At 42.8% G+C, this 26,939-nt stretch overlaps 1 protein-coding gene across 2 annotated transcripts in view; it reads right to left on the bottom strand.

The window, feature by feature from the left end:
* PLCB1 (phospholipase C beta 1) overlaps nucleotides 1-26,939 on the bottom strand; it is a 1,417,494-nt gene that overhangs the window by 280,075 nt on the left and 1,110,480 nt on the right. For both annotated transcript variants that reach the window (XM_029593506.1, XM_029593507.1), the window contains exons 28-30: nucleotides 13,586-13,662; nucleotides 13,415-13,504; nucleotides 5,015-5,072 (exon numbers count right to left, since the gene is read on the bottom strand). In XM_029593506.1, coding sequence (XP_029449366.1) covers nucleotides 5,015-5,072; nucleotides 13,415-13,504; nucleotides 13,586-13,662 — 225 coding nt within the window. The remainder of the gene's footprint in view (nucleotides 1-5,014; nucleotides 5,073-13,414; nucleotides 13,505-13,585; nucleotides 13,663-26,939) is intronic.

The following is a 26,939-nucleotide window of genomic DNA, read 5'->3' as shown; positions in this document are numbered from 1 at the left end:
CCTGAGATGACGTCACCAACTCCAGATATTTAAGGTCTCAGTTTTCGCTAACAAGATGAGTTAGCAAGGGTTCGCTTCCTCCTGGTCACTGCGGATGGGATTCACTCTCCGCGACCCTAGCTACTCTGCCTCCTTGGACTTCACTAGAGGTACCCGCTCCTCAGGGGCCTCGCTTTCTCTTTTTCTTTGCAGGTCGCAGTCCGGAACCAGTACTCGCTCCTCGAGGGCCCACGTCCCGGACTTGCTCCTGAATACCACTTCTGCTAAGAAGTCATCGCTGCTTACAACATTGTGAGTTTCCATCTATCTCTCAGAGCTTTCCCTGGATACAGGTACTTGCTCCTCGAGGGCCTAATGTATACCATCTCCTGGGCTGCCTTCAGAGACTATTGTGTGAGTGTTACCATCAAGGACTTGTTCCAGAACTCTGCATATACTGCCTACTCACTGTCTTAGTTTCTCTACAGCTCAGCCACCCTGGGATCGCTGTTCCAATACCTGAGGGTCTACAGCCCAGCCAGGCGCTTCCAGCTCACTACTGCCACCTCTGGTGGTTTACTATATTGTCTAATAAAAGAACTAGGGTGTGTCTGTCTCCTACACTAAGCCTGACCAGTGGGCCCTCTTGGGATTTCCCCTGAGGACGTGGTCACCTGCCACTGGTCCAACGATCCACCCACAACTATTCTAAATAACTACAGATTGCTAATACCAGCTTATACAACAGAGCTTTCTGACATTTAGCTCCTATTCCACTGAAGTAATGATATGCAGAGCAACCCCAGCTAAAATGGTTGTGCTAATCCAAGTGCAAGCCTTTATTGTGCAACTATATACGCTGCTTATCATTCCACCCCATGCTAACAAGCTCTGTAATTTTTTTTATCTTAGATTAGGACCTTTTTCCTCTACACCTTAGATTAAAAAATTGGTCCATAGTACACTAACTGATCCCCCCCAATACTAATTCTCTTCCCATACTTCAACTCTTCTTACTCTAGACTAACAAACCAACAGAAGGAGGAGAGTGGCCTACTTTAATCCTGCTGGCTTGCCATTCTCTTCACATTTTGAACTGCACACATCGGGAGAAAGTATTTGGGGTCCAGGTAAGGAATTCTGCACTGCATGAGGAGGAGGTAAATTGGATAGGGGCACAGTAATGGCTGTTTGGTGTCCTACGGGTGGGAGAAGAATTCAAACGGGAGAGATATCGGGGGGAGGAAGGGAGGGAGTGCCAAGCCCTGCTGCCCCTTGCATTATCCCTGCTTTCCAAATCCTCCCCCATTCTTTCATGTTAGCACACAAACCCTGCTGGTCAGGGCTGGATTTAAGATGGAGCCTTCTATAAGCAGAGGACCTAGGGCAAGTGATTCTCTCTTTCCCTCCCCTGAAAAACAGACAGCAGCAGGTGGAGTACCAATTTTTGGACATTTTTCAAATTTGGTGTCCAAGACATGTGCCTATGTTGCCTATCCCTAAATCCAGCCTTGCTGCTGGTGGTCTAGCATTTAACACTACTTCCATGGGTCTTGTAATATTTACTATGATCATGTTTCTATGGTAAATTTAGTGTTAGCTGTTACACAGGGGTATAACAGCTAATTACTCATTATCTCCTTATTAACATGATTTGCATATGTGAACAGGTTCAATTTTAGCATATCCATGCTTTACTGATTTAACGCTGGTTTTCTCCACTGATATATTTATAGTGCTTTGCACAAGCGTTAGTTTATGCACTAACAGCTGGTGATGAGCGTGCTCATATTTAGTACACTTTAATGCAAAAACGTAAAAAGATGTTTCCACTCTGGCTTGCTACTCTGTAATGTCCAGTGATTGTTTCTGTCACTAAGCTGGTTTGAAATGATACTAGTTATTTATGGGGTTTTTTAAAATATTTATTTAGAGGCTTTTTTATACTGTCATTTAGAACAGTTCCTTCACAATGGTTTACAGAAGGCACACAATATAAAACAATATAAAAACAATAAAATTAAGTCAAGTGCCAAACATGTCATTTAAAATACAGTTGTACATAAAATCATCATAAATATTAAACTAAAACTGCTAATCTGCATATCCCCTCAATCTATAAATTGACATAAAATATCAAAAAATTATAAAAATTATCCCTTACAAAGTAAAACCTATAAAATGAAACCCCTCTATATTTCACTGGTCTCCGCAGCAAATGTTGTGTGAGCAGCCAGGTTTTAAGCTCTGACTTAAAATGTTTGTGCTCAGTATGCAGCCTTAAATCTTGTGGCAGAGCTTTCACTCATGGGTAATCAGATGAAATAATGGCACAGTTCATCTTAATTCCTTTAGTTTCCACAAGTGGCTATAGTTCTTTCTCTTTCTATCTGTGCAAGGGTCTCTCTATCTTGGTCCAGGGACAAGATAAACAATCAAAATCCAGGGCTTGAATTAGTGAGGTTTCTAAGTGGTCGGAAACCACCTTTCCAGCTGGCTGAAATCTGTTACCCAGTGGTCTGTTACACAATGTAAAATAATACTCTAGGCTTCAGCACTTAAACCTCCATTTTTCAAAGAGCGTTTTTCATAGGCTCTTTTGAACACAGATCTCTAAATCATCAGTAAGAATGTATGCTTGTAAGTAAATAGAGAAAGAGCAGCTTTTAAACAAGACCATAGGGGAAAGCTGATAATCATTCCAAAGAACATAGTTTGGAGGCTGGTATTTTCCAAGGACACTGGCAAAACAGGAACATTAGAATATTTAGTTAGAGAAGTCATGGTTAAGGCTAGAATAGCCCAGAGACGCAAATAGGCGTAGATTTAAAAACAAACCGCGTGTGCGTCCATGTGTGTGCAGTTCCCGATGTGTGCACATGGGCATGGCTATTTTATAATAACCGGGTTGATGTGATGCCAGTCATGAACCGGGTTGATGTGAACCGGGTTGATGTGATGCCAGTTGATGTGAACCGGGTTGATGTGATGTGAACCGGGTTGATGTGATGAACCGGGTTGATGTGATGCCAGTCATGAAACTCGGTATAACAAAAACAATAAATAAATAAATAAATAAATAAATAAATAATATGCATGCGTCAGCGCGTGCATGTTATAAAATAGGATTTCCACGTGCAAATACACACCGGATTTTAATATCCCTGTGCACATGTGCAGGCGGGTGGCCCCTTTAGCGTGCATGGGGGGGGTGGGGTATTGTTTAATTTATGCGCTTCAACGTGACTTCTGTCTTTCCCAGTTCCCTCCCAGTCTTCTCCAATAATGCAGTGGATTGAGACGGAACTTCTCTAACCCTAACCCTATCCTTCCTCCCTCTTCCCCTCTCCTCCCCAACCCCTACACTAACCCTACCTATCCCCAATTTTTTTATTTTTCTACTTACTCCTCCTCCGGAGCAGATGTTTGCTGGTGCGCACTTCCCTGGGACAGCGTCTAATGGTGCTATCCTGGCTTGACCTCTGCCCTTCCCCGCCCAGACCATGCCCCCCAGCCTGCCTCTTTCTGAGAGCCCTGCACTTCGGCACATATCGGGGGTTATGCACGTGGCCAGTCCCTTTAGAAAATGCGCGCAGCGTGCACAGAGCCCAGCCAGGGGCGTAACTCCAGAATTTTACGCATGCGGGCCTTTTAAAATTGGCCCATTAATGAGCACACAGATGTGAATAACTCTAAACTGCTTGTATCTTCTGCTTATAAGCATGTTGTGAATACATACAGATATACAAATAAAAAACATACTTTAAAATGTCTGTATGCAAAGTCTGAATAATAAGATTGGAGAGTTAGACTGTATGGCATTATACAAGGATATAGACATATAGGCATCTCAGAGACTTAGTGGAAGGATGATAACTAATGGAACACTGATACCAGGCTACAAATGATACAAATATGACAGGACAGATTAAATTGGTGGCGCGGTGGCACAATATGTAAATGAGGCATAGAGTCAAGCTGAATAAAAGTCTTGCAGGAAACAGAACAAAATATATTGCGAAATTGGATTGTGAGCCCCCTGGGGACAGGGAAATACATACAGTACCTGAATATAACCAACTTTGAAGTGTATAAAACGCGGGATATAAATCAAATCAAATCAAATAAATAAATAGATAAATATTCAATCACTGGCAGCAGACTTCCCCAGGAAAAAGAATAATGTCCCCTGGACTAAAGGACTGTTCCCTCCAGCTTTTCTCTGCACTGTGCCAGAAAAATATGTCAAATTTCTCTATGCGATCCAGAAAACCCAAGGACTAGCATCACACTGGGAATGCCCTCCTTGAGCTCTACTCAATTCTGACCAAATTTCTCACAGAATCCCTAAAATCTCCTCCCAGTGCCTAAGTGGAAGCACTATTTATACCACCAAAACCTGCTCATCACCTTTGGGGGAAGAACCCTTTCACTACCCTAACTTGTATCTTCCTTGGACCTCTATTTGCTGGAAAATTCTCAATATTAAACATAGCATCCATTTTAGTGATCTTAAGAGTCCATTCAAGTAATACTAAAACAAGGGGACATGCCATGAAGCTAACAACCAGCACATTTAAAACAAATCATAGAACATACTTTTTCACTCAAAGCAAAATCAAGCTTTGTTTTTTGTTGCCAAAGGATGTGGTCAAGGTGACTAGCATAGCAGGGTTTAAAAGAAGTTTGGACAAGTTCCTGGAGGAAAACTCCATTAAAAATGATTGGCTAGGTAGACTAGAGTAGGTTATTGTTATCCCTGGGAGTGAGTAACAATGAATAGATCTACTTTTTGGTATCTGATGGGTACTTGTGACCCAGACTGGCTACTGTCAGTGATAAGATGCTAGGCTTGATGGATCTTGTTCTGATTCAGCATGGCAATTCTTATGTTCTTCTGTAAATCTTTCTGTCATCTCATTGGCTAAAAATTTCAAGCATACAATTTCTTGAAAAAGATGTAAGATACTGCAATACACAGTTCTGACAATTTCAGTGATGTTGCAATAGGGTCTACTGAAAAAGATTAACATACTCTTTTTAGGTGCTGCACCACTTCTTGGATGTAGGATCGGATCATTTCGGTCTTCTCCCTAGGACAAATAATGACCAATCAATATATTGAAGCAATTTTACAAATGTGTGTGTCACATTTTTTTTAAAAAAGCTTGATAGCATGCAACATTTATGCACTTCTGTGGTCATTTTCAAATTCTTGTTTCTGAAGAAATGTTTGCAAAACAGAAGAAAAGAGCACATATTAAATTACATAATAGCCTGATTCTCAATTTACAATACCAAACAGTGTTTAAATGAATTTTTATTGCATAGGCTACAAGTGGTACAGAATACAGTGGCATGGCTAATTACAAGGATTTCTCATAGTACCCCAATTTCTCCTGTTCTATATATATTACAAAGGCTCCCAATTAAAACCCAATTGCAATTCCTTTTATTGTTTTGAGCATTATGGGGCCAGGAATCTTATTATATGACTAGGAAATTAAATTGGTATGTTCCTGAGCGACAATTAAGATCTTGTCAAGTGGCTTTTTATTGGCATGCCTTTGTTAAAGAGGTGAAAGGAATCAGATTACAGTCTAGATCCTTTTCAGTATTGACATCTATATTATGGAATCTGCTGCTCACTGATATTTGACTGGAATGAAATTATCTTTCCTTTCGGAAAAAGGTCAAGATCTGGCTTTTTTTTTGGAAATTTGGATAGTTGATTAATTTTGAAGCTGGGTTTGGTGGAAGGGTAGGTTTGATATATAAATGGCAATTGTTTTTATTTGTTTATATATTTTGTGATTTCAATGTGATATTTTAATTGTATGGTTTTTAAGTGTTATTTTATCTTATTATTTTTAATAGTTTTATTTATGTTTTATGATGACTTTGCATGTTTTATTGTTCATTGCCTTGGGTGGTTCCAATGAATCGGGGAAGTTATCAATGAGAAGTTTTAAATAAATAAATAAGTGATAATTTTATTATTATTATTATTATTTAATTTTTATATACCGAAGTTTCATGAGAACAAATCACATTGGTTTACAATAGTTAAAAAATATTTGTTTAAAAACATTTGCATTTCCAAAATTAAAAGGAGAGAAGAAAATACAGAGTTTCATAATAAACTACTAAAACAAATAAAATAGTAAAATAAATATACAAAATTTAAACAGTAAAGAGGCAGAACAGTAAGAGCAGAGATAAAATAATTAACTAAGTGCTTATATTAAAGGTGAGTATAATCCTTCGGTTAAAGTTTTTGGAAGGCTTGATTGAATAGCCATGTTTTAATACCCTTTTTAAATATTTTAATGTCAGATTCCAACCTTAGTTCCTGGGTAGAGAGTTCCACAGCTGGGGCCCTGCAATGGAAATAGCCCTTTCTTTGACGTTATTTAAATGAGCAATTTTTGGAGAAGGTATGGGTAGCATCCATATTCCTGCTGATCTTGTGATTCTTGATGGGATATGACAATGTAGTGTAGAGGTTAACCATTCTATCTTTTCATTGTAGAGGGTTTTATGAATTAGCAATAGAACTTTATGCTGTGCCCTGTATTTGACAGGTAACGAATGGAGGTCTTTCAGTATTGGTGTAATGTGATCAGATCTTTTAGTTCCTGAGTTCTGTAATAGTTGTGGTGCTCTTGTCACTCAGATCGGTAATAGTCACTCAGATCTGTAATAGTTCTGTAATAGTTGTAGTGGTCTTGTCACATTCGCTGGTAGGCCTAAAAACAGTGGTTACAATCTTTAATATTACTATTAGTTGTAAAGCCCAAAGGAAGGGGAAATACTGTAAAGTGTAGGAAGTATGTAATGGAGATGAGTTATGAATTGTGGTTGTAGAATCATCTATAGCAAAAGATCCTCCCAGGGTAGGAGACAAGGACCCCCTTCTGGGTGCTGCCCCATGGTTTGTGTGCTGTTGAAAAGTATTGTAAAATTAGGTTGAATGTATATAAGTTGCCAAGCAGGTTTGCTACTTCTTAGTTTAGTTTGTCTAGCAAGCTCATGAATGCTAGCTTGCTGCTGGGCGCTAGGAGTTTTGCTTTCCAAGCAGTTTTGTTATCTTTGACATTACCTTTCGTACTATTCTGGTGCTTCTTGAGTGGCATATGGGATACTTTGTTTTGATGAGGGTACTGAATGTGCTCTGAGTTATGAGTGCTGAGCTCAGGTGTACTGTGTGGAAGTAGAGAGTAGATTCGACAATACAGAGAGAGGGAGGAGGGCAGAGATGGAGAGTACAGCAAGAGACAGAAGATGATGCTCAATTTGCTGCCAGCGATGCGGTCAAGGGGCAACTGTCCTTTTTATCTTAGTTAGATGTTGATTAGTATTTTATCTCTTGTATGACTTTGTTTGCTTTTGTGTTGCTTATAATGGATTTATAGTAATACAATTTTAATATTTTAATATTATTCATTGTTCTGATCATCCCATGGAAGAATGGTTTGGAAATGTAAAAAAAGAAATAAAAAGATTATAATTATCTGGTGTTGAATAGATAAACTGCCAAATTCTTCTATGATATTGCTTTCGGTCCCAGCTGCTCACTTTCAGGCTAATTTAAAATGAGCATGTGTGCACCCAAAATGCACATATCAGCCCATGAGCAGAGATACGCTGCAATTTTAAATCATGCATGTACTCGTGCACATATATTTTTAAATTACATCTCATGTGCATAAGTATGCACCTAATCCTAAGAGATTGTTCGAAAAAACGTGCTTTGCATATGTTTTCTAGAACTTTGACAGATTTTATGTGCATATGTAGATGGATTTTAAAATATGGTTGTGCAAGAGACAATTAGTCCATCAGTTTGCCCAGTTAATATTGAGGTCTTCAAGACCCTTCTGGTTCTTCATCCTGCATGCCCCAGAGTTGATTCAGACCTCTCACCCAGTCCTGTAAGCCCTAAAACTCGAGATCTATAGATTTTCTCGTCATCTGGAGCAGCGGATAAGAAGCCAGCACATGCCGTGGTCTCCGGTTTTAAAATATGGACTTACGTACGTAACTGTTGACCCCGCCCTAGAACGTTCATGCTCTGCCCATGCCCCGGCACCTTTTCTGCCCTCTTATTTTTGATGAGCGCATGGGTATATCTCCATGTACTTCATGGTTTTTCAAAATCTGCGTTGCTCGCATGCGGCCAACATACATACGAGTGTGAGCATTTTTGTGAGAGCAACGCTTTTAAAATCAACCTCTTTTAAGTTAAGCAATCCCAAATATACATTTAGCACCGATTTTGGAGCAGCCTCGAAGGGAACGGGGAAAGCCATCGGGCCTCCCCTAGGGCTCGGTGTGTGCAAGGTGCACAAGTGTGCACCCCCTTGCGTGCGCCAAACCTGGATTTTTTAACATGCACGCGGCAGCGCGCGCATGTTATAAAATCGGGTGTACATTTGTGTGCGCCAGGTAGCACACACAAATGTACCCTGTGCATGTAAGATTAAAAATCTTCCCCTTAGGGGCAGATTTTAAAAGCCCTACGGGCATAAATTCAGCTGGATTTACACATATAGGGGGCTTATGCACGCCAAGCCTATTTTGCATAGGGGCTTGGCGTGCAAGCCCCGGGGCTTGAAAAAAGGGGCGGGGCTGGGGCGGTCTGGGGTAGGGTGCGGGCGTGGCCAGAAGCCTCCGTAAGGCCTCTAGGATGGGGGATTGCGCAACCTACGCCTGCCCAGAGGCAGGCGCAACTTGCATAACAAAGCGGCCTCAGAGGGAACAGGGAAAGCCATCGGGGCTCCCCTAGGGCTTGGCACGCGTAATGTACACAAGTGTGCACACACTTGCGCGCGCTGACCCCGGATTTTATAACATGCGCGCGGCTACCCGCGCATGTTATAAAATTGGGCGTAGATTTGTGCATGCCGGGTTGCGCGCACAAATCTACGCTCGCACGTATGTAGTAAAATCTGGCCCATAATAGGAGCACCACAGGAAGGCTGAAATTTCTCAAGAAATTGGGAGAGCTAGGAAAGTCATGACTTGTGGCACTGTTTAGAGAAATGAATAATACTGAATGAAACAATGTCGAAAGACTGGTGTAAAATAAAGGTTAGGGCAAACCTTAAACCTATTAGATCTGCTGAAGATCCTTCCAGTTATCTACAAAACTCCTTACTCTCCACTTCTCTCGGACTGATGGAAAGAATTTTACTCTTCAGAATGGGCAGCAGTACTGAGCAAATGGCATCCAAAATGCAGGCAGGAATCTACTCTACACAGAGTTGCTGCGACCAGGTGGCAGACTTGTATGCATACAATGAGGTGGGCCTCCTGCATTGACTAAAGACTGGAGGATTTTCTTACCTCTCTTTCATGCATTAAAGGGTCTGGAGAAAGGTTTGTACTGTAGTGCTGTCAAGTAATCCTATGCCAATGTATTATTTGTCTACTAGCTGAACTGACAACTGCTGCATTCAGGTTTACTTTAATGTTCAAGTTAGTATACCCAGAATACTGAATTTTGGCCTCCTGCATGCACTGTGTTGGCCCCTGTATTTTTTAATTATTATGGGAGACATGTGAGATACAACATCTAGGAAATTTATATATGCAGATGATATTGCTCCTGCTGTACAACATACACATTTCCAGGCCATCAGTTATATTTTAACCAATGACCTTGTTATAATGGTAGACTAGTTTCAAAAGTGGAACCTCTGGTTAATTTTTTTTTTTTAAGTGCTCTCTGTTTTCCCTCTAGACAACAAGGCCACCAAAACTGAGCTCAAATTGTCCTTCTGTGGTAAGAATCTAAAACCTGAAGTTAATTCAAAATATCTAGAGATGACCGTGGATTACAGTCCCACATTTTAACAGCATTTTGAGAATACCTGGGGTTAAAATCTAGATCAGGGTGAACCACATAAGATGGGTAGAGTGAACATCTTGAGGTTCTGGTCCCAGGACATTGCCCACTGTGACATTAAACTTACTTTATTTTGCAGCAGAATACAGTGCATCAGTATAAACCCAGAGCTGATACCAAGCTTCTGGACCCACAAGTAAAGAGTTCAATCAGGCCCGGTGCCACCGGGTGTGCAATCTGTGCAATTGCACAGGGTGGCACATGCAGTGGGGCGGCATCGGGAGTAGAGAGAAAGGTTGCTCGTGGATCTGATACCATCAGCAGTTGAAGAAGAGCGTCCGTGGTGCTGCCAGTAGACCCGATCCCACAAGCGACAGAAGAATAGGAGGACTGTGGTGCGGCCGGTGGACGTGATTCCACCGGCAGCAAAAGAGGAGGAGGCCCGTAATGCCAAGAAAAAGCAGTGCATCTCCACCAAAATCGACAGCGTGGTCAGCACTGCTTTAGTAAGTGGAAAAGCAGCACAGTCCTGCTGGCAATGCTGCTGATTCTGGCAGGGCCGCACTGCTTCTCCACTTACTAAGGCAGCGCTGACCATGCCATTGATTTCGGCGGGGCCATGCTGCTAAGGAGGAAGAGTAGCATGCCTTGCAGGAAGTAATCCAATACCCTGTGGCCGGAAGTCATTCCCTTGGTCACGGGGCTGAAGAAGGAGCTCTGTTACTGCTGCTGTCTGCTAAGTTAAGGGAAGTGAGTGAGAGAGAACATATATGCTTGTGTGTGGGAGAGTGAAAGTGAAAGAGAGCATGTGTGCTTGTATGTGGGAAAGTGAGTGAAAATGTGAGTTTATGTGTGGAAAAGTTAGAGAGAGCATGTGTGCTTGTGTGTGGGAGAGTGAGAGAGCAAGCAGGTATGCATGTGGGGGAGTGAGAGAAAGCATAGTTGTGTATTAGAGGGAGCATTTGTGTGCACAGCTATCCCAGTTACTCTCTGCATGATAATCCATGACAATTTCAGGACATCTAAACATCAAAAGTTCCCAGGTACGGAGAGCATGAATTTTTAAAATCCTTTTTAGTTTTATATTTCAGGTGTTATTGGCTGTGTCTTCTGTTTTGAAATATTAAATTGGTTTTGGGACTTTTAAAAAAAACTTGTATATGAGGTTTTTATTCAACAGTTTTAAAATAATATTATTAATATGTTTTAGTATTATGATTATATATTTATTTTATTTCTTGATTTTATTGTTTGATGTTTGAGGAATGGTGATGGTTCTCTTTTTCATTGTTGCACTGCATAGAGGGGCGGATTTTAAGAGCCCTGCTCGCGTAAATCCACCCGGATTTACGCGAGCAGGGCCCTGCGCGCCCGTGCGCCTATGTTCAATAGGCCTACCAGCGCGCACAGAGCCCCGGGACTCGCGTAAGTCCCGGGGTTTTCTGAGGGGGTGTGTCGGGGGCGTGTCGGGGCGGGGCTGAGCGGCTCGCCGTTTTCAGGGCGGGACGCGGCATTTCGGGGGCGGGCCCGGAGGCATGGTTTCGGCCCGGGGCGGTCCAGGGGCATGGCCGCGCCCTCCGGAACCACCCTCGGGTTGTGTCTAGGCGCGCCAGCGGGCCGCTGGCGCGCGGGGATTTACTTCTCCCTCTGGGAGGCGTAAATCCCCCAACAAAGGTGGGGGGGGTGTTAGACAGGGCCGGGGGGTGGGTTAGGTAGAGGAAGGGAGGGGAAGGTGAGGGGAGGGCATTAGCGAATTCCCTCTGAGGCCGCTCCGATTTTGGAGCGGCCTCGGAGGGAACGGAGGTAGGCTGCGTGGCTCGGCGCGCGCCGGCTACACGGAATCAGTAGCCTTGCGCGCGGCGATCCAGGATTTTAGCGGATATGCGCAGCTACGCGTGTATCTACTAAAATCCCGCGTACTTTTGTTGGTGCCTGGAGCTCCAACAAAAGTACGCCAACGCGCCGTTTTTGAAAATCTACCCCAGAGAGTCTGACTTCTTGCGATTTCCAGTTCAGTTTTAGTCTGCTCGTTTGTATTTCTACTTTACAGTTCCTCTGTTCTGTATTTGGTGAGGGTCTGTTTATGCTCTGAATGTGTGACTGAGGTGAGGTATTTTTCTAATAGGAAGTGTATTCATTTATTTGGGCTTTCAGAGGGTCAAGCCCACACCCAATATACATCACACTAGACCTAATACCATATGCGTTCCAAATGTCTCTTTTGCAGGGATTTCTGGTTGGCATCACAGCAGTGCATGTGAATATAGGAGCGGATTTTAAGAGCCCTGCTCGCGTAAATCCGCCCGGATTTACGCGAGCAGGGCCCTGTGCGCCGGTGCGCCTATGTTCAATAGGCCTACCGGTGCGCGCAGAGCCCCGGGACTCGAGTAAGTTCCGGGGTTTTCCGAGGGGGGCGTGTCGGGGACGTGTCGGGGGTGGGGCCGAGCGGCGCGCCGTTTTTGGGGCGGGGCGGGGCGTTTCGGGGGCGGGCCCGGGGCGTGGTTTCGGCCCGGGGCGGTCCGGGGGCGTGGCCGTGCCCTCCGGAACCGCCCCTGGGTTGCGTCTAGGCGCGCCAGCAGCCCGCTGGCGCGCGGGGATTTACTTCTCCCTCTGGGAGGCGTAAATCCCCCAACAAAGGTAGGGGGGGGTTTAGACAGGGCCGTGGGGGTGGGTTAGGTAGAGGAAGGGAGGGGAAGGTGAGGGGAGGGCATTAGCGAATTCCCTTCGAGGCCGCTCCGATTTCGATTTCGGAGGTAGGCTGTGCGGCTCGGCGCGCACCAGCTACACGGAATCGGTAGCCTTGCGCGTGCCGATCCAGGATTTTAGTGGATACGCGCGGCTATGCGCGTATCTACTAAAATCCCGCGTACTTTTGTTGGCGCCTGGAGCGCCAACAAAAGTACGCCAACGCGCTGTTTTTGAAAATCTACCCCATAATGTAAGTGATGTTTTTACCTCAGAATACTGTACTTTGATATTTTTCATTTTTAACATAAATGCATAAAGCTTTAACTATGTGTGTGGAATGGAGCGGCGTGATTTGTGTAAGGCTATAAGGTTCGCCTAGGACACCTAATACCCTTGCACCAGCCATGAGTGTTTTTTTGGTGGGCCTGGAACAGAGAGTGAATGAATGGTGGGGGGGGGGGGGGGGAGCACAGTAATTGTTCGCACAGGGCAGCAAAAAAGCTAGCATCGGCCCTGAGTGCAATGTGGATACTCTTGGGTACTTTAATTCAGCATTTCCAAATAAGCACCTCATTATTGACCCCACTGAATAACTTACAGATTTTAACTTGCAATTTAGAGATTGGTGTACACTCAGTCATACAAAAATCTTACCTTGAAGATTTGCCCAGAAACTTTTCCAGTGGAAAATGAGAAGCAGCCCAGATTGTGACTATGGACAAGTGCCACAAACCATGGATGAGAAATATTCTTTTTGCTCTAAGCATTTCCTTAAGTGTAGTCTTACTGATTATCGACTTGCTTTTGATGTAATGAAGTGGATTACAAACTTGAACCTATGAACTAATCATTGCAAATTAAACCAATGCCACACAAAGAATAAAAACATACACTTACTCTTCCAATTGACTTTTATCCTTAGATTTAGCTTCTGTGATCTTCTCCTGTCTCTTTTTGTCCATTTTCTTCTTTAGTTCTTTTTTTTCTCTTAAAAAAGGAAAACATGAAATAAAATAGTTCATCGATCTACAGTCTCAGGAATAGCTGCACAGGTATTCCATGCCTTACTTTTCACAAGTTTCTTTCAGTTTCTTCAGCTGGCTGTTCTGACATTCATCTGCCACATCTGTCAGTTTTTGAATCAGCTGGAAATACAACAAAATGCATAAAAGCGTCAGCATTTCAAAACTTTGTTTCAAAATGCATGTTTCATCATTTAATAAAATTCAAAATATAGAATTAAACAGGATGCACAACTAGAAAAGTCAACACAGAGCATGTGGTTAAGTTTTGGAAACTATTCAGCTATGAAAATGAATTGTTTTTTTGTTGTTTTTTTTTATCTTATCGGTCAAGGATAATTACTAAAATGGGCATACTTTTCCAGACCACCCATCTCTTTCTCCCAAAATACTTTTTCTTGGTGGCTACATACCTCATCTGCATATAATAATCCCTAAATTATATTTTTGAATACTAGGGACAAAAGTAGAGCCATAATCAGCCCTAATTAATTTTCTGAATACTAAGAAGAATCAAAGACAGATTAGTAATGATGTTGCTGCCCCAAGACAGTAGCCATGGTCTAGCACCAACCCCCAAACCATGAGGAAGCGAGAAGAGTAGCAATCAATGTATGTCTGAGTCAAAGAAGGGAAGGGAAGCTGTAAGCCCAACACAATCCAAGAGACAGAAAGCACAATAGACTCAAGAGTTTAGGTTCTTTTACCGTCCCTCCAGAATTGTGTGCTTACTGTCTCCTAGATGATTGCGAAGCTCTCTTGATTTTTGAAAATTGTAACAATTGAACTTCGAGCAATAGTCATGTTTTGACTTGAGTCCTTGAAGCCACACAGATATCTGAAGACAGGGCCTATGTAGTCTCAAATACTCATATTCACAACATTTGTTGCATGCGTCTTATATTGGTCAAATAACAGACATACTGACCAACAAAATAGAAGAGGCAGTTAAGTGAGTTGAACATAAATGGAAAGAGAATTTCATTAAATAATAAATGACCTCCTTATTTCAAAGAAAATTAGTTTTAATAAAAGGAGGAAAATACTTCAGAATGCCACCTGAGAGTCACAGCTCGCTGTGGTAATCTTCAAATAATCACTGGTTAGAAAAGTCTCCTTAGTGCTGATATGCTCAAATGAAAAATAATTTTTTTAAAGACTTATTTTAAGCAATGTGTGCTAAAAAGACTATCAGCAAGCTTTAAACAGTAGTCCCAATATAGCTAGCAACTTGCTGAAAATAGTTGCATCTGGAACTCAGATTTTCAAAAAAGGTGTCTATTCATACAACAAACATTTCCTGTGGCAGTATATCTTCGAACTGGCTTGTTATCAAAAGTAGCCTCTTCCAGTAACAAACCAGTTCATAGGTGTACTGCCACATAAATATACCCACCTTTTTTTGAAAATTTGAGTTCCTTGATACAGCTATTTTCTCTTGTTTATGCAACTATGTGTAGCTTACTGGAAAGACAGGATGGGCCATTTGGTCTTCTTCTGACTGTTACTATGTTGCTATAAATCGTAGATTCATAAAATGACAGGTCTAGAAGGAATGCCAGATGTTTATTTAGTCTATCCCCTTATCTCAAAATAGAATCTACTGTACCCAAACATCTCATACAGATGTTTATCTAATCTGCACTTACAGGGGGCAATTTTCATTCAGTTTGCAGCTGGAACAAAGACTACACAGAATTTTCAACCTCAGACTTTGCAACAATTCTCAAAGGGAAAGTAAGGGGTAGATTTTAAAAGGGTTACACGCATAAGATATGAGCGCGCAACTCTTTAAAACTCCCCCTGCGCGTGCTGAGCCTATTTTGCATACACTCGGCAGCGTGCGCAAGCCCCGGGACGCGCGTAAGTCCCGGGGGTTTCCGGGGGGGGCGTGTCGGGGGCGTGTCGGGGCCAACGCGACATTCGGGGCGTTCCAGGGGGTGTGTCGGGGGTGTGCTGTCAGTCCGGGGTTGTTTCGGGGGCATGGCCGAGGCCTCTGAAATGGGTTCCGGGCAGGGGAATCGCGCGCCAGCAGCCCACTGGCGCGTGCGAGTTACGCCTGCTTCTGGCAGGCATAACTTTTAAAACACAGGTACGGGGGTGTTTAAGGGCTGGGAGGGTGGGTTAGGTAGGGGAAGGGAGGGGAAGGTGCAGGGGGGTGGAGGGAACGGGCAGCGCACGCAGGGCTCAGCGCGCGCAAGTTGCACAAATGTGCACCCCCTTGCGCACGCTGACCCCAGATTTTATAAGATACGCACGGCTACGTGCGTATCTTATAAAATCCGGCGTACTTTTGTTTGTGCCTGGTGCGCGAACAAACGTACGCGCGGGCGCACTTTTAGAAAATCTACCCCTAAGTGTGTACGTTTGCTTTGAAATTTGCTGCAGGCAAAAAGTAAGCACGATCACTTGCACCTTGCTTTTCATATGGGTAGAATTTTACGGAAAAATAGATGCAGAGAGATGAAAATGCAGTCTATACATGTACTTTTCCTACCCTGACCTACAAATAAATGCTTCTAGGTACACCTCCTCTCAATGTGGCTAAAAGTGCATGCATTTTAGAAGAATTCACAGATTTTTAGCTGCATCGAGGGAGCACAAGTTTTAGAGAGCCAATTAATGTGGGTAAAACATTTTTTACCCATGGAAATTGGTTTGAAAATTATCCTTCCCAACCACCGGTGGTGGAGATTCCGCCATCTCTCAGAAACCTAAATCTCCTATGGAGTAACCAAATCCATATGTCCTATCTCCAGTGGGAATGGAGAGCAACTGAAAACCATCCTCTTTATAACCTTCTGTTTTGATGCAGTACAAAACAGGTGATAAAAAAAAAGACAGGACCAGGGCTTGTGACTTGTGACACAGATACAAAATGTCTCATTCATATTAATTAGGGTATCCTGAAAATTAGACTGGCTGCATGGCTCCTCAAGGAGACATTTGAGACTAAGTCTAGGAGTCTGTCGATTCTTGAGAAAGAAAATTAACTATCAGGAATCTGTCAACATTTCTCAAGGAGTTTAGTGTTATTTATTTATGCTTTACAATACAATTTAATCACTTACACTATCCTAGTTCCACGATGCCCTTTGTCAGTGATCTTCTATATTACTCTCCCTCTGTAGTGGTGCCAGCTCACTACTCTAATTACATTGTTATGATTCTGGAACACAGTTTGCAAACAGTTACATGTTTGAGTCCAAAATTGGTATCATTCCTGGGCTAAATTATGAACATGATAGATCACTTTAATAATATCTTGGTGGTTATTGTCAGGCTGGAATCATTTCTGGCTTCATAAATTGAATTGAAAGTTGAAATTGCAAGTTCCTCAATGTGACATTATTTCTATTATGGGTTACAAGTATCAAAACTTCAGTGCTTTATTTACACACACACACACACACACACAAACACATCCCCACGTTACTGTTTTTAAATGTGAATGTTCATGATTTTCCTGAAAACATATTTCTTACGATTTCTCCTTCTGAAATAGTTATCTAAATGCAGAAAATAAGATTGTAAATGCAGCAGCAAAACCTTGCCCAACAATCAGGCCGATACAGTACAGTGTGCTCTGACGGAGCGCACTGTTAACCCGCCACTGGACGCGCGTTTTCCCTTACCCCTTATTCAGTAAGGGGCGGAAAACGCGCGTCCAACCCGCGGAACCTAATAGCACCCTCAACATGCAAATGCATGTTGATGGCCCTATTAGGTATTCCCGCGCGATTCACAAAGCAAAATGTGCAGCCAAGCCACACATTTTGCTTTCAGAAATTAGCGCCTAACCAAAGGTAGGCGCTAATTTCTTCGGGCACCGGGAAAGTGCACAGAAAAGCAGTAAAAACTGCTTTTCTGTGCACCCTCCGACTTAATATCATGGCGATATTAAGTCGAAGATCCCGAAAAAAAAAAAAAATTGAAGTCGGCCAGCGGCTGTCGGATCGAAAACCGGACGCTCAATTTTGCCGGCGTCCGGTTTCCGAGCCCGTGGCTGTGAGCGGGCTCGAGAACTGACGCTGGCAAAATTGAGCGTCGGCTGTCAAACCCGCTGACAGCCACCACTCCTGTCCAAAAGGAGGCGCTAGGGACGCACTAGTATCCCTAGCGCCTCCTTTTGCCCGTTTTTACCGCTGGGCCTCATTTAAATACAGAATCGCGCGCACAGGAGAGTGGCCTGTGCGCACGCCGGGAGAGTGGGCAAACGCCCGCTCTCCCGCGGACTTTACTGTATCGGCCTGAATGTGTTACAGCGTTTATGTCTTGCACACAGACAGAAAGGAGATCACGAGTCAGATGATCAGCACGCTACAGGGCGCTCTAGTTTAGCCTGATGGGGAAAGACAAGAGAAGTGGAAAATGGTCTCGGGGGGGGGGGGGGGGGGGAAGCCCTGTGGAGGAGAGCCAGAGGTCCATAACTCTACTCTGGGACCAAGCAGAAGAAGCAGAGGGGGAAGGGAAGAGGATGAAGTCAGCCAAAGAGTTCCACCCTCCTCCTAGCTGGAAACGATGGCTCCTGTTCACCATGGAAAAGGAAGTTGTGCTCATGCAGTCTAGAATTGTGTTTCCTGCACTTAAGTGGCTGCAGCTACAGCACAGTAGAGGAAGAATAACATCAGATGAGGTAAGCAGTGAAAAGGTTCTGCACCTAAAGTAAAGGTATTTATATTGAACCTTGAGACTTGTGAATGAACTGATAAGCACCGGTGCCAGCTGCTGTGACTTCAACAGCTGATTTTAAATCCTGCCATTCCCTGGGTGAGGAAACCTTCAGAGTACAAATGGGGCCCGGATACCGAGCAGGGGGGCTAGCAGACCAGGGACATGGCAGGATACTGATGGACACATGGACAGGGTGGGCTAAAAAAAAAACATTCGTAGAGAGCTATGTTTCTAACCTGTGAGAAATAACTGCTTTTTGGTCTGTGTGCAAATTTCTCCAGAGATTTCCATTTATATGACAGATCCAGGAAGAAACATGACTGGCTGCTTAGGTCAAATTCCTGGGCTATTGCCCCCCAACACTCCCGCCCTCCAGCACCTAAAAGGGGGAGATATTACCAGTCATTGTGGCCTTTTCAAAAACTCCCACTGACTATTAAATCTACTCCAGTGGTTGCAAAACTGGCACCAATGGACTCTAACAAAACAAAACCGATCAATGCCACTTGCACAGTGTTATATAATCAATAATTATCAAAAGGGGAACCAAACGGTTCACTCACTGTGAAACTCTGTATTTCTTGCGATTTCACTATTATACCATATCGTTATCACTTGTGAGGTATTTATTTGTTATTTTATAACCTACACGCCAAGTGGGAATCACCTTATCTGGTGCTTAAAAAAATTGTTCGGACTGGACACCGGACGTCCGGTGCTGATCATCTGACTTTTGATCTCCGGATGTCTGGACTGGACACCGGATGTCCGGTGCTGATCATCTGACTTGTGATCTCCGGATGTCTGGACTGGACACCGGCAAAGACACCAAATTGATGGAGTAGAAATCTGAAGACTCCATGGGAGAACGCGTCAAGGAAGGAATGCGGTGCAAAAACGGAGACATCTCTACACAAGTCTAAGGGAAGTAATTTTCAATTTCTGCCATCAACAAGCGGGTCAGACATCACCCGCTGGAACATCCCCTGAGGAAGGACGTGGATCGTCCAAAACATGTACATGTTGGGACTTTTAAAGTCTGGGAGGTATGATTATAGAACTAATAAGGAGTAAGTTCTCTGTAGAAAGAGTGTCACTTGCAACTCATATAGATCACACCGAACAGTGTACAAGTGGTGGTGTCATGGTATTTCAAAATAACATTAAGGAATACAATTTCAAAATAACATCAAGGAATATTATCATCAAATTTATTTGGAGATACCTTCCGGATGTCATTACAGACTTTTGAACTTTGAGGAGACCAGTTAATCAAGTTTTTAACATCACACACTTATATATATAAAACAAATGGAGGCGGTTGGTGAGTTCATGATTATAATATGCTTGAAAAAGGCAGGGTTGCCTACACGGTTATATGAAACCTTTCCAACCCCTCATAAAAAAATTTTTTAACACAAAAAATTTTTTTTCAGCACCGGATAAGGTAATTCCCACTTGGCATGTAGGTTATAAAATAACAAATACATACCTCACAAGTGATAACGATATGGTATAATAGTCCAATTGACTCTAGACAGCCAGGTTTTCAGGATTACCACAATGCATATGCATAAGAAACAATTAATGTGGGTAAAATTCCAGTGGGAGCACTGAGAGGAGAGGATCACCTTGCTGGTGGCTGAAAGGAATCAGTACGTTTTTTTTTGCTTGGGACATTGACTTTTTTAAAAGTATTGGGGCAAATTTAACTATTTGGGAATATTATTTAGTGTGTTTGTGCTTTTGATAGTAAGGCAGTGAATAAACAAGTTAGACTTTGTATTTTTAAATAGTCAGTCAATAAGGCAGCTAGTAAGCAGTAGGTAGTGTGTTTATTTTCAAAGTCTGTAAGGCAGCTAGTAAGCAGAACTGAGTGTTTGTATTTGAAAAAAAACCACACACACACAAAAAAACAAAAAAACCAAAAAAGTAGCCAGAGGCTAGAAATAAGCTAGGAGCAGTGTATACCTAAGTAAAAAGGTTGAAAAGTTCAGTTCAGTTACTCACTTTGATAAGGTGTTGAGGTAGTGTGATTTGGTTTGAATAGGTACCAACATTTGTTAATCAAGAGAGCAGTGAGTCACTTGGCTGACTAACTGAAATTAGACTGCTTGGATTTCCCAACCCTCTCAACCCTCCCATCCACCCCTAGCTCATCTTTTAATTTATAGGCAGGTGCCACTTTCACAAAAAAAAAAAAACCCAACAAAAACTTTATTGAGAGTTTGATCAGACCCCTGTAGGCCACTACCAGACATATAGTGAATTCACTAATACATTTAAAGGACATTAATTAGACACATTCCTACTCCCATAGCAAACTAAAACTTAACTAGGAACTGAACAAAATTGAGATGAAGGCAGCAGCCCAGCAGCAAGAGGGGGGCTTCCCAGTCTTTTGCATCAAATGTCACATGTATGATTTTTTACCCGCCGGTGAGAAGTTGTACATGTGCATGCGATGCAAAGAGCTCCTGGTTCTCAGAGAACGAGTCCGATCTCTGGAGGCTAGAGTGGCAGACCTGGAGGAGCTCAGGCAGAGGTATATAGATGAGACCTTCAGGGACATAGTAGCCAAGTCCCAACTTCAGACTGGCAGCCCTGGTGCTGCCTTGGAGGAAGAAGGTCTCATGATTGGAGAGCATCAACCGAGTGCAGCAGGAAAGGATCCTTTACCAAGGACCTGCTCTCCAGGTGATGCATTCTCCTTTTGCACCGAGGATATCTCCCCAAGGCCTACTGCCCAGGAGGGAAGGGTTAGGTTGGCCGTCATAGTTGGTGATTCGATTATTAGGAATGTAGACAGCTGGGTGGCTGGTGGGCGTGAGGATCACCTGGTAACGTGCCTACCTGGTGCGAAGGTGGCGGACCTCACACGTCACCTAGATAGGATTTTAGATAGTGCTGGGGAGGAGCTGGCTGTCGTGGTACATGTGGGCACCAACGACATAGGAAAATGTGGGAGGGAGGTTCTGGAAGCCAAATTTAGGCTCTTAGGTAGAAAGCTTAAATCCAGAACCTCTAGGGTAGCATTCTCTGAAATGCTCCCTGTTCCACGCGCAGGTCACCGGAGGCAGGCAGAGCTCCAGAGTCTCAATGCGTGGATGAGACAATGATGCAAGGAAGAGGGATTCAGTTTTGTTAGGAACTGGGGAACCTTTTGGGGAAGGGTGAGTGTCTTCCGAAGGGATGGGCTCCACCTTAACCAGGGTGGAACCAGACTGCTGGTGCTAACCTTTAAAAAGGAGATAGAGCAGCTTTTATACTAGAACAAAGGGGAAAGCCGACAGTCGCTCAGCAGCGCATGGTTCGGAGAGAGGTATCTTCAAAGGATACTAATGATGCATTAGAATTAGTGCATCCCAACAGTTAGGTTCCAATAATAAGAAAAGTAGTCCAAGTGCCTGTAACTAAAAACTCACCTGAGCTACAAAATTCTAACTTATCCCTATCAATTAAAAAGCAGAATGAAAATACAAACAAAAAATAAACTTTGAAATGTTTTTTTTGCTAATGCCAGAAGTCTAAGTAGTAAGATGGGAGAATTAGAATGTATAGCAGTGAATGATGACATAGACTTAATTGGCATCTCAGAGACATGGTGGAAGGAGGACAACCAATGGGACAGTGCTATACCAGGGTACAAATTATATCACAATGACAGAGAGGAGCACCCAGGAGGAAGTGTGGCGCTTTATGTCCGGGATGGCATAGAGTCCAACAGGATAAATATCCTGCATGAGACTAAATGCAAAACTAAATCTTTATGGGTAGAAATCCCTTGTGTGTCGGGCAAGACTATAGTGGAAGGACTATACTACCATCCACTTGGTCAAGATGATAAGACGGACAGTGAAATGCTAAGAGAAATTAGGGAAGCTAACCAAATTGGTAGTGCGGTAATAATGGGAGACTTCAATTACCCCAATATTGACTGGGTAAATGTATCATTGGGACATGCTAGAGAGATAATGTTCCTGAATGGAATAAATGATAGCTTTATGGAGCAATTGATTCAGGAACCGATGAGAGAGGGAGCAATTTTAGATCTAATTCTCAGTGGAGCACAGGATTTGGTGAGAGAGGTAATGGTGGTGGGGCCGCTTGGCAATAGTGATCATAATATGATCAAATTTGAATTAATGACTGGAAGAGGAACAGTATGCAAATCCACGGGACTCATGCTAAACTTTCAAAAGGGAAACTTTGATAAAATGAGAAAAATTGTTAGAAAAAAACTGAAAGGAGCAGCTACAAAAGTAAAAAGTGTGCAAGAGCAGTGGTCATTGTTAAAAAATACCATTCTAGAAGCATAGTCCAGATGTTTTCCACACATTAAGAAAGGTGGAAAGAAGGCAAAATGATTACTGGCATGGTTAAAAGGGGAGGTGAAAGAAGCTATTTTAGCCAAAAGATCTTTATTCAAAAATTGGAAGAAGGATCCAACAGAAGAAAATAGGATAATGCACAAACGTTGGCAAGTTAAATGTAAGACATTGATAAGACAGGCTAAGAGAGAATTTGAAAAGAAGTTGGCTGTAGAGGCAAAAACTCACAGTAAAAACTTTTTAAAAAATATATCCGAAGCAGAAAGCCTGTGAGGGAGTCCGTTGGACCGTTAGATGATCGAGGGGTTAAAGAGGCACTTAGAGAAGATAAGGCCATCGCGGAAAGTTTAAATGATTTCTTTGCCTCGGTGTTTACTGAAGAGGATGTTGGGGAGGTACCCGTACTGGAGAAGGTTTTCATGGGTAATGATTCAGATGGACTGAATCAAATCGCGGTGAACCTAGAAGATGTGGCAGACCTGATTGACAAACTGAAGAGTAGTAAATCACCTGGATCGGATGGTATACACCCCAGAGTTCTGAAGGAACTAAAAAATGAAATTTCAGACCTATTAGTAAAAATTTGTAACCTATCATTAAAATCATTCATTGTATCTGAAGGCTGGAGGATAGCTAATGTAACCCCAATATTTAAAAAGGGCTCCAGGGGCGATCCGGGAAACTACAACCGGTGAGCCTGACTTCAGTGCCAGGAAAAATAGTGGAAAGTGTTCTAAACATCAAAATCACAGAACATATAGAAAGACATGATTTAATGGAACAAAGTCAGCATGGCTTTAGCCAGGGCAAGTCTTGCCTCAGAAATCTGCTTCACTTTTTTGAAGGAGTTAATAAACATGTGGATAAAGGTGAACCGGTAGATGTAGTATACTTGGATTTTTCAGAAGGCGTTTGACAAAGTTCCTGATGAGAGGCTTCTAGGAAAAGTAAAAAGTCATGGGATAGGTGGTGATGTCCTTTCATGGATTACAAACTGGCTAAAAGACAGGAAACAGAGAGTAGGATTAAATGGATAATTTTCTCAGTGGAAGGGAGTGGGCAGTGGAGTGCCTCAGGGATCTGTATTGGGACCCTTATTTTTCAATATATTTATAAATGATCTGGAAAGAAATACGATGAGTGAGATAATCAAATTTGCAGATGATACAAAATTGTTCAGAGTAGTTAAATCACAAGCAGATTGTGATAAATTGCAGGAAGACCTTGTGAGACTGGAAAATTGGGCATCAAAATGGCAGATGAAATTTAATGTGGATAAGTGCAAGGTGATGCATATAGGGAAAAATAACCCATGCTATACTTACACAATGTTAGGTTCCATATTAGGTGCTACAACCCAAGAAAGAGATCTAGGCGTCATAGTGGATAACACATTGAAATCATCGGTGCAGTGTGCTGCGGCAGTCAAAAAAGCAAACAGAATGTTGGGAATTATTAGAAAGGGAATGGTGAATAAAAATGGAAAATGTCATAATGCCTCTGTATCGCTCCATTGTGAGACCGCACCTTGAATACTGTGTACAATTCTGGTCGCCGCATCTCAAAAAAGATATAATTTTGATGGAGAAGGTACAGAGAAGGGCTACCAAAATGATAAGGGGAATGGAACAGATCCCCTAGGAGGAAAGACTAAAGAGGTTAGGACTTTTCAGCTTGGAGAAGAGATGGCTGAGGGGGGATATGATAGAGATGTTTAAAATCATGAGAGGTCTAGAACGGGTAGATGTGAATCGGTTATTTACTCTTTCGGATAGTAGAAAGACTAGGGGGCACTCCATGAAGTTAGCATGTGGCATATTTAAAACTAATTGGAGAAAGTTCTTTTTTTACTCAACGCACAATTAAACTCTGGAATTTGTTGCCAGAGGATGTGGTTAGTGCAGTTAGTATAGCTGTGTTTAAAAAAGGATTGGATAAGTTCTTGGAGGAGAAGTCCATTACCTGCTATTAAGTAAGTTGACTTAGAAAATAGCCACTGCTATTACTAGCAATGGTAACATGGAATAGACTTAGTTTTTTGGGTACTTGCCTGGTTCTTATGGCCTATATTGGCCACTGTTGGAAACAGGATGCCTGGCTTGATGGACCCTTGGTCCTACCCAGTATGGCCTGTTCTTATGTTCTTGGTCTCCAATATATGATCAATTTCCTTGTCTAGGTGGCCAAAGAATTGGACTGGGGTAAGTGTTAGATATTGTGCACTTGGATTTCAGTAAGGCTTTTGACACTGTGGAAGCTCATAAATAAGCTCAGCAGCTAAAGGGTGTTAAACATGGGTTAGGATCTGGTTGAGTAATAGGCAACAGAGGGTACTGGTAAATGGAGTTTTTGACAAGGAAAAAGGGATCATAACTGGAATGTCTTAGGAATCACTCTTGGGTCCAGTTCTGTTCAATATTTTTATAGGTGATATTTCAATATTTTATGAAGCAAGAGCCTTGCTTTCAAGAGACAGTGTTTACGTGTGCGTCATAGCTCTTGAGGAGTAGAGGTGAGAAGAAAGTTTCTCTATGAGGACCTCCCTTCTCCTTTATCTCCAGTAGTATCTCTCTCTATCAGTAACCTCACCCTGTCTCGACTAGTCTCTCTCACTCCTCCCACCAGTCTCTTTCTCTCTCAATCTTTATTATTATTATTTGGATTTATTACCTTCTTTTTTGAATATGAAATTCACTCAAAACAGGGTATAACATGTTAGAATAGCAGAAAACCTTCAAGGGACATCCCATCTTGTCCCAACTACTCTTTCTCTCTCAGTCCCCCCCCTCTTTTTTCCTATCAACCTCTTAATCCTCCGATTAGTCTCTCACTCTCAATCCTCCTACCAGGCTTTCTCAACTTTCCCACCAGTCTCTTTCAATCCTTCCACCAGTCTCTCTCTCCACCTCCCATTTCCACCACCCTGTGTCCAATAATCTCTCAATTCCCTCATTCTGTTCCAACCAGTCCTTCTACCCAGTCCCCACTAGACTCTCAATCTCCCCTACCTCCACAACCACCCCTCCCAATTTCTTTCTCAGATGCCCCACACATCATCCTCCAACCTATCACTAGAACAAAGATAAAGGTTTGGCGGATCCAACAGAACACTTTCCACCTCACATCTTGTGCTACTTTATCCCCCAACCCCAGCTCTGCCTAGTACCAATGTTCCCCTGAGCCCTATCTATTTCCATCTTTTTCCTCCCTGCCCTCCCATTCATTCTCTCTCTTTTTCCTACCTTCTGTCCAGCACCAGTATCCTCAAGCTCTCTCCTTCTCTCTCTCTCTCAGTCTGCAACCTCTCTCTTTCTCCATGTCTCACCCTCTCTTTCCTGTCTGTCTCTGACCCCAACACCTGTTTCCTTTTCTTTGCCCTGGTACTTTCTCTGGCTCTCTATAATACATCCTTCATCCTCACCCCTTCTGGTTCTAACAATTCCACCCTTCCCCATCAACTCTCTGATTGTGTCTCTCTCAAACCATCCCCCTTCCAATCTCTCACAGCAACTTGGGAGTTTTTCTGATCTAAATAGTTTGCACCATCTTCTAAAAGAAGAATTTTGTCCTGGAAATTCTGAATAATGTTTTTCTTTAAGAAATACCTCATTCATGTGGTCAGGATTGTTGGTAAGCATGATGGACAATGAAGAAAGTATTTACCTGATAATTTTGTTTTCCTTGGTGTAGACAGATGGACTCTGGACCAATGGGTTATTCTCCCTTGCCAGAGATGGAGATGGATCAAAGCTGATGTGACAGTACATATATGCCTGCAGTGACCTCAGTCCGCCAGTATTCTCTTCAAAAGCCACTGTGGACATACTAGTAAAAACTTGATTAAAAATATGATTAAAAATGGTCAAGCATAACTGTACTCAACCAACCATAAACACTGAACTCCAGTAAGAATATAGATACCCAATCTAGGGACTGGATGAACCCTTACCAGTAATCCCTTTGGATTGAAAGCCTCCCACGGAAGGACCCCTGGCACAATCATTGGGCAGGCGAGGGCGGGAAGCTGAGTCCATCTGTCTACACTAAGGAAAACAAAATTATCAAGTAAGTAATTTCTCAATTTCCTAGTGTGTAGTCAGATGGACTCAGGACCAATGGGATATACAAAAGCTTCTCCCAATAGGGGCAGGATGCTGCCTGAGGTCCAGTTAACACCACTCATGCAAAGGCTGTGTCCTCTTGGTCCTGTACATCCAGGTGATATAACCTGGAGAAGGTGTGCAAAGTGGACCACATCACTGCTTGGCAGATATCGATGTGAGACAACAGTCTAACCTCCACCCATGACATCGCCTGAACCCTAGTGGAAAGAGCTCTATTCTGAGAAGGCAATGACTTTCCAGCCTCCAGATAGGCACCCGTGACCACCTCCTT

This window comes from Rhinatrema bivittatum, chromosome 3, assembly GCF_901001135.1.
Source record: "Rhinatrema bivittatum chromosome 3, aRhiBiv1.1, whole genome shotgun sequence".
Lineage (NCBI taxonomy): Eukaryota > Metazoa > Chordata > Amphibia > Gymnophiona > Rhinatrematidae > Rhinatrema > Rhinatrema bivittatum.
Note: the sequence above shows the minus strand (reverse complement) of the source record. Positions and strands in the feature narration are given on the sequence as shown.